At 40.1% G+C, this 14067-nt stretch overlaps 1 protein-coding gene across 1 annotated transcript in view; it reads left to right on the plus strand.

Annotated features, from left to right (window-relative positions):
• The first annotated feature begins 13849 nt into the window (after positions 1–13849).
• The window catches only part of INO80C (INO80 complex subunit C), a 32478-nt gene continuing 32260 nt past the window's right edge, over positions 13850–14067 (plus strand). The window contains exon 1 of the mRNA XM_009280209.2: positions 13850–13942. Within this exon, the coding sequence (XP_009278484.1) occupies positions 13850–13942 (93 nt within the window). The remainder of the gene's footprint in view (positions 13943–14067) is intronic.

The raw sequence follows: 14067 nt of genomic DNA on the forward strand, positions 1-14067 counted from the left end.
TGATGTGGGACTTCAGCCTTGTGCGCAGCCAACTTCTGCCCGTAGCCACTCTCTCTGACTTTGCAAAGGAGTGACCTTTTGAAGTTAACACTGTTTTATTCATTCAGTATCACTACCAGAACTAGTTCAACGGTATCAGTATGATCCGAGGCCTCTGAAAGCAAAAGGTTTAATCAGAGCCCCTCATTCAGTCTTTCGGAGTATTCTTCACAAAGACAATACAGGCTTAAAACTGATTTCTTGCAGGACCTCTGAGCGGCTGCTGTAAAGAATAAGGAGACAGCATTGATACGAGTCCCATGAGGAGAATCACTTTAACCCGAAGAATGCTGTAACTCCCAAAAGCTGAACGGCGATGAAAGCAATTACCTGAAAACATAGGCAACGTTTTGATGTTTTTGCTGTTGCCTTTTCTTCCCAGCTTTTGGAATTGTTTTTCTCTTAGTTCCAGCAGTAAAGCCAGCATCTGCAGTTTGCTGCTGTCTACTCAGTTAAGCAAGTGGCAAATATTACACTTTTGTTACGGTGGATCAGGCCCTTAATCTGAACAGTACTGTCTGTAATGACTCAAATAACCTCCAGGGCACTTCTCTTTTGTATGGCACAGTTATTTACTTCCGTATAAATCATGCTTTTTAGGCATGAAGTGCTGCACTTCTAACACCCGAACAGTGATGAACCTCTTGGTCACGTATTCAAACAGAGAAGGAAATGCCTCCCTTTCTACATTTCTTCTAGCTATGCTGTCAATCAACCACAGTTTATATTTCTATTAAATAAGCAGATTTTCCTTCCCTCATGTGTCCAATGTATTTTTTTGTTTGGGCTCTCATAGTTGCTCGCTTTGCTACATCCCAAACAACAGGTCCTGATGTTCTGAATGGCGCCTTTATTGGGATTGTTGTTCTAGAGGCACTTCCCTGGAAATTTGATTGAATTTTTAGATGAATACAGATACAGAGGTGAAGAAAGGAAATGTACAAAACTGATTATTTTTCTATTTGAAAACTAGTTTTCCTGCTGTTCTAGACAGATGGAGAGGAAAAAGATGGTACTTAATGAGGTGGGACATATTGTACTTCTTGACAGCACTGCTGAGCCAGAATAGCATTTTTTAACATGAAAACCAATGCAGTAGATAATGTGCCTTTCAAACACAGCTTTAAAGTGAAAACCAATACACAAATCAACTCATCTCACCTAATTTTCTCATAGCAATGATACACTAGTTTGGTTTTATTGCCTACATTTGTATTTATTACTGCTCCCTCTTCCTCCCATTTCCTACCTCTCTCTTTTTTCTCAAAAGAGAAAATAAACAGATGCTAGCAGAGTAACCCTCAAGATAAAAATACCTAAAAAACCATGCACAATTTCCCATTAATTCTTTCAAAGCATGCTGCTAAAGCTAAAGGAATATGGTCATGCACTGTAAGCCTCACACTGAGCTCTGGTCAGCGTGGGACATTGTTTTACACCACCAGAATAGAAACGCTGTTCTAACTAAATAAAAAAGCCTACAAAGTGTATAAACTTAGAAAGTTTAGAAATTCTCTGCTGGCAAGGTTGAATCGTCCTCTGCTCTGAAACTAAAGACTGAAACCATCTGGGAAGGAAAAAAAAAAAAAAAAAAAGATGTGTCATTTATCTGAAATGAGCTTGTGCTTTGCATATAGCTTATTAACAAATATATAGTCAGACCACATCAACTCTACTGAGCAAATCCAGCCTGCAGGAAGCTTATTTTAGGCATGTGATTTGGGAAGCGTGCAGAAGAGAAGTCTCATCCAGGGCCGGTGCAGTTCAGTTGGAAGAATGCTGTTGACTAGAATGGATTTCAGAGGACCCCAATGGGTTAACAGTTGGATACCTTTGGCTGTCAGCATTGGAGCTAACAAAAGCTGTCTTTTTCTACACTTAGTCCCAGCTACACAGAAGCCAGAGTTACCTCGACTATCAGCGTTCATCAGCAGGTTGGAGTGTTTACTATCTGAGGTCTACAATCCTTCCCCTCTCAAAAATCCCAGTGGCTGTAAGACTCTTTTTCCAATTAAGGCCAAACCAGACGATCCCTGCGGCAGCAGTCAAAAATGTAACTTCTGAAATTTCACAAAGCCAACTCAGATTCTTCAAACGTAATTTTGGAATAATTCTGATTTAATTGTTGTCTTTTGCCTCAGAGTTTTTGTGCCTATGTGTTTGAATTAGCATTTTCAAGCCAAAACCTAAAAGCCTTTTGCTGTAAGTAACAGTAGAAGTTAATGTAAAAGCTAATGGAGATTGTGCTTACCACTGAATAAGGCACAACAGAAAATAAGAGCCCCAAAGAATTTACCATCTAAGGGGTCATTAAATTCAGTGGGATTGCTTCCAAGATTAAATGAACACTTCTGGGCTAAGTATTTGTGAGATCAGTTTCATTTTGCAGACATAAGATACAAAGTTGCCCCTTGAGACTGGGAGAATAATTCTGCATAACAGGAGGCATGTACTCACTCTTACTATACTCAATAGCAAAACTTTAATGATCGTAGGAGAGCCCTCTGGAGTGCTTTTCACATACACTCACTCACACACACTTCTATATATGTATATAGAAGTTTTATCTTTATCTCTCTCTATATATATATGTATGTGTGTCTGTGTATGTGACTTCCAGTTACATAAATACGTATTAAACTCTGCCTAAATTAATATATATATTAAAATCCAATCTGTCACTGCTGTATAGCATATGTTGTAATATGAGAATACATACGCTAACAAAGCAAGGTGGCAGTTAGAAGACAGAAAGTCTTTCGTACAGGTTGCAACTTCATTCTCATAAGACATTAGAGGTCCCAATTCCAATTTTAGAGTCACGTAATCTACTTGAGTATATGAAGTAACTCCTCTTTCAGGATGAATTCTAGCTCCCGCTATGGTCAATGGAGAGTTTTCCTCTGCTTCCAAGCGGAATCAGCCCAGGCCTTGCTTCATCCAAACAGAAATCATTCAGACAAGACTATAGCATCCCTGCTGATGCAGGAGTTGAGTCTTATCGTTACACATTTTAAAGCACCGGATAATTCATAATCACCAATAAAGGAAAAACGAAACCAAAACCCACACCCAACCAAACCTATTCCTTACATGGATTGTTTCAGATGTAGCAAAATTCCCTCTTTCCAACCTATGGTACAATTTTAAACAATCAGTTAGAGCTTTATGAAAGTGGGAGAGTGGATATTGACCACTGCTTCAGGATTAGGTGGGTTAACGTTCTGTCAAGACATAAGGAATTAAACCTAAAAATTACAAGGGATTATGATCCGCAGGAAAACCCCTACATCTCACCGTGCCGTTCAACTTGTTTCTGGTATTAATACTGAGCTCCTACCAGGTTGGGTTTTTTGTTTGTTTTAACACTAAATTGACATTTATGCAAACATTCCTGAAATAGGATGAACTTATTTAGGAGACTGAAAACTGCCTACACGCCTACAAAATCATCATTGCTCCATCAGTTAAAATTACATCCCATATTGCTCTCATTTAATCAAAAGCCAATCTTCTTAAGTTATTAAAAAGAACTGGCTTTTTGACATTAGCTAATACCAACATTAAACAAACAAACAAAAAAAATTAATAGCTCATCCAAAAATTAAGGCAAGTGCAAAAAGGAAAAAAAAAAATTTAATATAATTGGAGTAGACTCCTTTCTCCAAGAAATAAAAAGAAAATGTTGGCAATTTTCAACAAGCATTGGCAGAGCACACATTAGGAAAATCACTTAAGATTTCATCACGGTAAAAGTAACATAGCATCAATATTTTAGATTTTGTAACATCTGTTTACAGTCAAGATTTTTTTTTTGAAGTACTATAAATTGGCAATTGTTTGTCTACAGTAATGGACTCAATTACTGCTTCCCCAGATTCTGCAATGAGCATATTCAGTAACTGAGATAATTAAGCAATAAACATATACTTTGAGCTACAGCAAAGCCTTGCCAGCATTAATTCTGCCAAATCAGAAGACATGCACACATTGCAATGTCATTTATTTGCACTTCATTTTTCAGTACTTTGTCCTTCACTGTTCACTTCTGTAATGCTAATGTGCTATTGCTTTGAAAATAATGAAAATTATGGTCTTACCACATGCAGTCTGAAGAAACAGGTGCGTGACCTTCAACACTACACAGAAACACATACATGCCAGACAGCAAGGTAATGCCGCATTACATAAACCACTACATGCAAATTTATACACGTTATAAGTGTCAATACTCTAATCAAAATTTTGAAAGACAGGTTTTGATTGCACAAAGATGTGTACACTACAGGCTTACATTACAGATGTTTAATTTTTTTTAAAGTCTCCCTCAAAATCTCAGTTTAAACACCATCATTTGTCCCCAGCCTTTAAACCTGTCAGGAATATTCTTAATTTCCATTAGTTTTTCATGCTTTTTTTGTAGGCCCAACACTTAAGTTACTGATGGTTGCCGCTGAAGGCCTAAACCTTCTTAACTTTACTAAAGTCCACAGTAGAACAAAAATGCTTCACACCATCAAACTTGCATTATCTAACATCTCTTAGAACTCACTAATTGGGAGAGACAGAATGTCACTGCAGATTAACGCACCTTCTTTCACTTTGAGCACCTGAGCCGAATCTAATCTGCACAGAAGTGACTAAAAATCAATCTAATCTGACAGCGGTGAAATTATTAGGTATAATTATATGCATTCTCAGATCCTTAGCTGGAGAAGACAGATTCCTTGGAACCTTTAGGAGAGGAATTTAAATGATATTTGTAGGGTTTTTTTAAAATCAAAATCATGGAGAAAACATTTGCTTTCAATCATAAAAGATGAAAGGTGATAAAGACAGTATCTTCTGTTCATATCAGCCCTTAATATTTGCTACAGGAAACAGCACACCCCCATGCCAGAAGCGTGTTGGAGGAAGGAAGGAATTGGGGGAAGGGAAAAACCTTGAAAAGTACTCAGATGCACCATTTTTAATTACACAAGAACGTGCATTACATTTTTAGTGATGGGCTCCTCTCCATTAAAGTAGCAGGGATCTTAGCTTGCTCATACAATGAAATAATAAGCAAGATTCCACTTTTGCAAAGGTCTGTATATATCCATCTAACGCAAGCAAGTAAACTCAGCCCTTTTGCCAAACTTAGAGCAAAGGACATGACCAGGGGAGCATAACCCTGACTTTAAGCTACCTTTTCTTTTTCCTTTCACTCAAGTTTGCTGAGCCGTATTCAACTACAAATTAGGAAATAAAAAGGACACTACAACAGGCTGACACACTTATTTTTTGTCAATAATCTCCGCAATAATATAACACTAAACAGTACTGAAAAAGAATCTAGTTTGTTTAAATACTAATCATGCCTATTGAAAAGCTTCAAATGCATTCGCAAATCTTTTTACTGTATAACATGACATACTCAACAGCACACTGTTAACAATGTTCTTCATCAAAATCTTTCTTCAAGCAGTAAAATGCACCCATTTATAATTCCAGTATTGCAAAAAATGAAGACACAGATGATGAAATAATTGTATTCTGAGCATTAAAAAGCACAGCAATTCCATGCATCAGAACTAGGAAAGCAATACTGTGATTAAACGAACAAATTTGTATTTGGTGAAAAGAATAGTTTCTCATTTAAAAGAGAATCACATTGTTTGCTACTACTGTCATATTCTTATGCCCACAAGCACATGGACAGTGGAAATCCAGTTGATATAATCTGCCTGGATTTCCACAAGGCTTAAGGAACCTAAGCACCTCCCAAAAAATAATGAGGGTTCTTGCACAGATAGAGAACTTATCAAAAAATAGGATATAATTGCCTAAAAGAGTTAGGGAAGTAAATAGTCCTCACAGAGATCTGTCCTGGGACTTATGCTGCTCATTGTATTTATAAGCAAGCTAGAAAAGGGGTGTAGCAAGGTGACAAAAGTTGCTGACGCTACTTCATTATTTAGGGTAATGAAGATGAGGGCTCATAAGGAAGAACTACATACAGACCTATGTGACTTAATAATTAGGCAATAAACCAGCACAGGAAATTCAATATGGATAAACATTAAAAGATACACAGGAGAATAAAGCTGTCCAAATTTAAAATATACGAGTTGACCAGTCTTACTCAGGAAGAGAGACCTTGAGGTCATGACAGACGATTATGGAAATATAAGTTTAGTGCTCAACAGCAGTCAGAAAAACAATTATTGGAAAAGGAGAGAGAGAGACTAGAACAGAGAACATCTCTTTGCAACCTATGGAGTGCCTGCATCTTAAATACTGTGTGCAGTTTGTTCCCTCCATCTCAAAGAATTTACAGTAGAGCTGAAAATGTTCCAAACAGGGCAACAAGGAGAATCCAAGCATCATCTTCCGTGTAAGAAATAGCTAAGTAAGCTAGAACTCGAGTCTAGAAACAGAAATGTTTAAGGCTGATTAAGGTAAAGGTCTATGAAGTCTGTAGTGGCAATGGAGAGGGTGGGTCTTTAATGTCTCCAAAAACAAGAGCCAAAAAGCACCAAATGAAGCTAGAAGGGAATCAGGTTCAAAACCAAAAGAAAGAGGTGGGTCTTCGCACACGTGATTCAGCTGCAGGAACTTCTGTTTGCGGGATACCGTGAACACCAACAGCTCAGACTTGTTCAAGGGGCACCAGACAAATTCATAGAACTGGAATCTACCAAGAGCTACTAAATACACAGAAACCATGCACAGAACAAGTATCATCCTGTGTAGTTGCCCTGTTTGTACAGTCTTCCCCACATATCTGCTTTCAGCTCCCACTGAGGATGGTGTACCGGGTTAAACAGCCTGACCCCGTACGGCCAGCCTCACATTCTCACTTCTCTGTGTGAAAGCACATGCCTTTTACGAATAACGATGGAACTGACAGAACCACAGAAAACGGAACTGGAAAAATTCTTGAGAGGTCATCTAATCTACTCTCCCATCTCTCGGTAGAATCAGTTGTGCGTGATCTTTTGTAGCAGATGTCTAACCTGTTTTTCAAAACCTTCAAAAGCAAGCTATTCTAGTGTGAAGCTGGCCTTCTCTGAAAAAAGCTCTTTGTAATATAACCTGAATCTTCCTTGCTGCAAAGTTAATCCCTTTATTTCTTCATTGTTACAGACACGGAGAGAGATGGTCCCTCCCCCCCTTTCATATCCTCGGACTTACCTACCAAAACCTAGAAAGAAAACCCAAGCCCTCTCAAATTGTAGTCAACTAATCATTGAAAGAAAAAAACCCAACCAAACAAACGCCAACCCCCCCCAACACCAAAATTCCTCTACATATTACCCACTTGAGTCCACCAAAGAAAGTAACAAAACAGATTCTTCTAGTAGGGTCATTACTAGTACAAAACACCCCCCCCCAAAATGTGTGGAGTGCAGTTGGTGTATAAAGAATGGCCTATACTGCTCAGTAAATTGAGTTCATCTATAGTGGGCACAGAGAACAGTTTACTCCTTCCTTTTCTGCAGAAATCTCCTGCAGCCCCCTCCTCCTCCTCATGCCACACACATAATCCAAATTCTCAATCACTCTTTACAGACCACGCTTGCTAGACCTCAGAGCATCCTCTTATTCTCTTCAAGAAAGATAGGAAAGATTCGCAGAGTCCAGAAGTGCCATGCCCAAAGCTAGACATAGCATTCAAATTGAGCCTAACCAAAGCTTTGACGAGTGAAGGGATTACAGCATGTGCCTTGCAGGCTTCCTGCTTGTGTGACGTGTTTGTTTCAAGGCACTGCAATACCGCTGATTCATATCCAGCTCGTAATTCACCCAGGCCCTGCAATGCCTTCTACTGCAACTGTTATCCACTCATTTTTACCCCAGCCCATGATTTATATTGTTCCAATCACTTTCATTTTTTTCTGTTTTGTAAAACACTTTTTTCCCAAAAAGAGATGATCTTTTGGGGAATTTCACAAAAATTACACTGATGCTAAGCAGTATCAATCTGCTTCTCTTGGTCACCTCACATGGCCCCTACGGATTTCCCAAGGTCAACTGACCAGACTTTTAAAGATCACTGGCTGTGAAAATAAAGTATGAATTTGTGCTTGTCTGTGCTGATTTTATTAAAAAAAAAAAAAAAACAACTCAAAACTTTTCTCTAAATTCTAATCCTGTCCTCCAACTACAGCCTCCTCTTGGCTTGGTATCAGCTGCAAATTTAGTTAGGTGGGTTTTTTTGTCTATCCCATCATCTGGTTTGCACAGCAGCAACTCAGCAGAGACTTTCACAGACCTCGGCTAAGAAACTGGGTGCAGTCTGACTAGTTCTTCACCCACCAGAGTGGTTTATCTAGCACCTGAATTCCTAGCTTCTGTTGGGGAAAAAAAAAAAAAGTGAGACTGACAAATAACCAACAAAGTCAAGATGTTATCAAGCAGATGTCACAGATTGGTTGCACTCTGCATCTTCATCTTTTGTTCTTTTTTTTTTTTCCCCATCGAGAAAATAATAGTGAGCAAAGCAGATAACATTCACAGATGGTCCACTAACACTTAGGGATACTGTTGGCAATATTAACTTACTCAAATTTATATCCTAATTGCAGTAAAAATACCACAGCCTTAATCTACAAGCAAATGCAAATTATTATAGAACTAAAAGTGCTATAGCACTAGAAGACTTGCTCTAACAAGCAGAGATGCATGAGCTAATCCCTGTGAGCAATTTATTCAGTGACTTCAACCCCTCTTCTGTTAAGGAATTCAATGGGATATTTTTATTTCTGAGAATTTATTCTTTATTTAGAATTGTTAATAAATTAATTATACGACCATGCTCAGTCTCCAGATTGCTCACAAACTATTTGCCATCCCACCAAGATCTTGCTAATAAATCAGATTACTTACTCAGCTAATCCACATTTTTTTCAGTCTACAAACCTACAGCGCTTTCAAGGTGGTTACTGCGTTAAAGATTATGCAAATGAGTATCATGACATTTTTATCTTTCTCAGCTGAGCATTTTGGAAATCAAGAACTTGTTCACATGAATAAGTGCAGAAAACATTCATCTGAATCTGAATGCAAACTAAATAGGGAAATTCTTAACCCATTTTTGCTTTCAAAAAGATAAGATTAAATCTAATACGATAAATTAATTCATAAATCTTTTGAGACAGTGGGTAAATATGTTAAACATTGCATAATAATTAATTATCCGGGATATACAGAATACAGGGTTCCATTAACTAGACAATGATAAGTTTCTTCGTTTTACAGTATACGCCAACAGAATAATGTTTAAAATCAAAGTCAAATACTACATGTCATAATTTTTTTCCAGTGTAGAACTCTACTTTACCATAGTGAAATCTATATTTAACATAACCTTTTGGGTTAGATTTCTCTTGCCTACACAGTATTTTGGTTAAACTTGCCAGACACAGCATGCATACAACTTTCGGTCAGAAGTCCACACTTCAGGTAACAACACTGATAAACGGCAAGCGTGCTGCCAACTTAACTTTACTGAGTTAGTAGCAAAAAAATTCAAATAAAGTACAACTAAAATGCAAACAGAACAGCACTTCGACTCTTCTCTTACTGTTCATTTCTGATGTGTCAAATTCATCACATTTTAAAATAAACTTTGAGAAGGAAAGGCTACTAGGAAAATGGCACAAAAGGCATTTCTAAAGACCCTGCTTCTCTTTTTGTGTTACAAAGAATATAGAAATGGCTTTTTCAAAATTTCTAACAGGAGGATTGCATTGAAAGTTAGATATTTGATGTGTGCAGTAAAAAGGCCTTTAATATTACAAAAGTAGTCTCCTTAATCCAAAGTTCAAATACCTATTTTAAAGGCATTTGGCATTATATTTAAACAAAGCTAGTGCAGTGCCTGCAGCTGCAAATTGCAGGGAACAAATGCAAATCACAAGAGTTCACACTGCAGGCTCTGAAAAGTCATCAAAGCCTCCAAGTACTTTTAAAGAATAATGTACAAAATGCCACCAGACCTCACAAGCTACCCTGCAGGAATCCATTGCTTTTTACCTGATAGAGCAGTGAAGCTAAGAACTTCAATCCTTTCTTCTTCCAGAGCCTCTATAAAAATGCAAATGACACCCAGTAGACACATACACAACTAAAAGAAAAAAAAAAGTTTGGATTTTTTTTTTTTTTAAAACTTAATCTTTTTAAAGAGTTAAAAACTTACAAATTCTGGCACAAATTGCATCTGTGAAATGCAGCTAAAGATGGATAAATTAACAGAAAAGTTGTCGGCTAGTGTTGCCAGGAAATTGTAATGGTACAAATTACTATGCAACCATCACTAGGGGATATTTCTCCACTGCCACAGCTTCCCACACTGAGTTCAACCTAGCATCTAGCAAAAAGTTATCCCCACTTTGTAGGTACGAAAACAAATACAGAAAGAGGTTATGTAAGAATTTTAAAACCTTCCTTTTAATTCAGTGGTGTACAGAGGAATTATGTATATTCTCTTGCACCATTTTAGATACCTGATAATCTTATAAACTGCAATATGGCCAATGAGTGAAGCCACAGACAATTTCATTTTTATCCTGCCCATTTTTCTGGTAGTACAGAAGTAAGAACAGTAGGAATGCTGAAAGCTAAACAGCCAGGTGGGATGTAAATTAGGTACTGAGAGAGATTTAATTTCAAAGCTTGGAACAGAATAAGTTCACAGTTGCGGAGACTGGCCTTTTCCTTTTGATGGAGCAGAAGAGTACCAATGCACTTGGTCTGAAAGCATCTGAGGCATTTGCTCCCGCACAGCCTGAATGTGGCAGTCAAAGGGTGTCCTACCACAACCAGCTGCTCCGCTTGGCCAGTTCACCTGTTCCAGTAGGAAGGGAGCTGGCACAACCCTCTACTTGCTAGGAAGCTGCTCCTGGGGCTGGGACAGGGAGCAGCTCTGACGAAGCGTACGCTGCCCCGTTTCCACCTATGGATCTTCTCCATCTCCTGTCCCTGCACCTCCAGATACACATTACTGACATTCATAATGGTAGGCCATCCTCCTCCATTTCAGGTTGGTCCTTGCTGTCCCGGCGGCTGATGTCACACCTCGCAGTCCGCAACGGAGCCACCTGCATGGCAGAGCCCTCCCAGGACCCCCACAGCTCACGGACACAGCCTGCACAGGGGCAGAGCGTGGCTGCCGGGGGCCTCACTCTCTCTACTCTGCTTTATCCTAACTCATGCTAAAGATCCTTCTGCTGGTTTTCCAAACATTTTCTTCTCTCATGACTTTCTTCCTCCATTAAGAAAAAAAAATAATTAATCTTAAATTATCCTAATCATGAGGCACCCACCACCCTTCATATGCCTCAACAGCTTCACACTGGAGTAATCCCCTCTGCGTGATGAGAAAACTATCGTTGGTGGTTAATTTTAATCCAGTCAAAGGGTGGAAAAAAAACCCCAAACAACAAAACCAAAACCTCACCTCACAAACCTGGGATAGGAGCCTGAGATCTTCTTCCCTGTTTGAGGAGACTCCTGCATTTTTCCTCACGTATTATCGAGAAAAGTACAAGGAGCCTTTCCAGTTCACTGAGACTATTACTAACAGGCAAGTGGGTGACTGCTCCCACCAAAGAGCATGAGGGTTATTGCCAAGCTGTATTTAATTTTCTTATTAGTGAGGCAGCATATAAAAAACAGACCTTGCAGTACTAGTGAGGGAAACAGCGTTCACCTCGAGCCAGGTTCAAAATGAACAGCAGGAAGAGCCACATCACACCAAGCCAGAGCAGCAACTGCAATTTGCACTTCTTCAGGCGAGCCCTCGTCCGTATGACAAAGCAACTGCCCCTTTAAGTGTGTAACCAGAACCTAACAAGATACATATTGCACTTACTCACCAGAACAACACCTCTTAATTTTCAGCAGGGCTGGATGTGGACAACCACTCAAGGGGTGGGGAGAAGGCAGCCTTGCAACTCCACAGCCCTTCTCGCAGCCCTAATTCTATTACTCATCCCCTGCAGACACTCTCACCGTTTACATTGCCATTATTGCTATCTTCCAGTGAGTTATAGGCCTTCTGGGATTGTAAAGCATTTGGTACCGTGTAAAATTGCATTGCACTTAATATTGCTGCAATACACATGGGCCTTGTGATTTTGTTTTTAGTAAACCAATTGATAAAAATGGGTACAGATAAGAAAATGCCTGGCTAAGTGCTATTTAAAAACTTTCACTGATGCAGCACATTAATTCTCCGCATGATTCACATGCAACATCTACTCTGCAGCAGCATTAAAGATGCTCCTCTCAGTAAAAACATTCCTACGATAAGGTATGCTTTCTTTTTAATTGGGCATGCCTGGGAGCTGAGTACACAGCTTGTGCGTGGGAAAGAGATGGGACCCAGCCCTGGGAACGAAAAAAGGCTGACTAAGACAAGATCAACGCTTTGAGCACACCGCAAAGCAGATCTGGCTTTGTCAGGGGACACGACTCCCCTGCAATTCCCAGTGCCCCTGCTAATTTCAAACTCAGGTCACCATCTTGAGCATGCGACAGGAGGCTGTCATCTGAAGCGAGAAGAAACACATACTGCATAGCATGCATCAGCCTAAAACAATCACTAAGGGCAAACGCAATCGTGTTTACCAGCCTGTTCTGCGGTGCTGCTGGCAGCCTGCATGCTCAGATAGAAAGATAGCAACTACAGTCGGGAAGGAGAAGATGGGGCTTGGATGTTTGTACAAGGCCTTGCTTATGCCCCTGGAAAGCAAATCTTGTCCTGCTTTTCCGCCACATACACAGGTGCCTGGAACACAGCCTGGCAGTCCAGGCTTTTGTCCTCAACCCTCTTTCAGGCCACCTTCAAAGCTTTTGTTTTACACAGCACTGCCTGGCACCCCTACTGTGACCAAGCTCAGTCCTCATTACAGCACCGTCTATAAACGTGACCTAATTTTTATGCCTGAGTATCAACTTCTTGGACTTCTGCCTCTCCACAAGGCATGCGTTGGGGCAGGATCTCATACAGCTGCAGCTAGAAACCTAGTAGTCAGGCATTGCACAGAAGTAGCTCAAACAAATATGGTAATAACTCGATCAGTATGTTGAATGCAGGTGCATGCAAGCATAAAGAAGCTAAAAACAGTTTTATCAGCCACCAAGCAGCTCGAGAACTGTCTGCAACCCCGTATTACCACCAACCAGTTCTCTGGGGTAGGGTATGAAACAGCACAGACAGTAAGAGGACTGTGAGAACACTTTGGAGCACAGTCCAAATCACCACAAATCTATTCTGGTACGTTGCTCCGGTGCAAAATTACTCCAGATTCTGACGAGAGGAAAAATTGCTGGACCAGGTCACTAGCCACGTCAAAACAAGGTGGAAGCAACCAAATCCGTAACAGTATAAACTACCCAGAAAGACATTCACTGTCAGCTATCTGTAGTCATATTTTGAAATCTTTAATGACAGCTGTAATTAGTCGCAACTTGCATTTAAAAAGATTATACAGTTTAAGTGTGGACGACCACATAGAACACTTATCAATAGGCTTCTCAGAGCTCATGATCTCAGAACTGAAGGGAGCAACTAAAACCAGCTGCATGTTTTATCAAAGCACTGGAAAAAGCTGACATATTTGAGACTTACAGACCCTTCTTGTGGTCTGAAAGCATTTCGCATAAATTTTACCTCACTTGGGCAGGCTTGAGACAGCAATTGCCCGCAAACACAGCACTGTACTCCACTGCTCGCACTGTGCACAGGCTACGTTCCCCCATCTCCCGAACTACAGTTTGTATTCAGTCGAGTCTTACACAGCTTTTTATTTTACACTCCCAAATGACTGCATGCTGCAGGACTCAAAAGCCTCTGCGATATACGGGACTCTGCGACAGCTCCCTTTCCAGCCGTGCACACTTACTACCTCCAACGGTTAGCAAACCCAAGGCTTGCCACATTTTCTCACCTCCCACGCACACGGGCGCCAGGCCGAGCCCGGGGCCGCGCAGCCAGGCGAAGTGAGCTCCCCCGGGGGCCGGCTCTGCCGCCACAGCCCG

Source organism: Aptenodytes forsteri, unplaced genomic scaffold, assembly GCF_000699145.1.
Source record: "Aptenodytes forsteri isolate BGI_AS27 unplaced genomic scaffold, ASM69914v1 Scaffold114, whole genome shotgun sequence".
Classification (NCBI taxonomy): Eukaryota; Metazoa; Chordata; class Aves; order Sphenisciformes; family Spheniscidae; genus Aptenodytes; species Aptenodytes forsteri.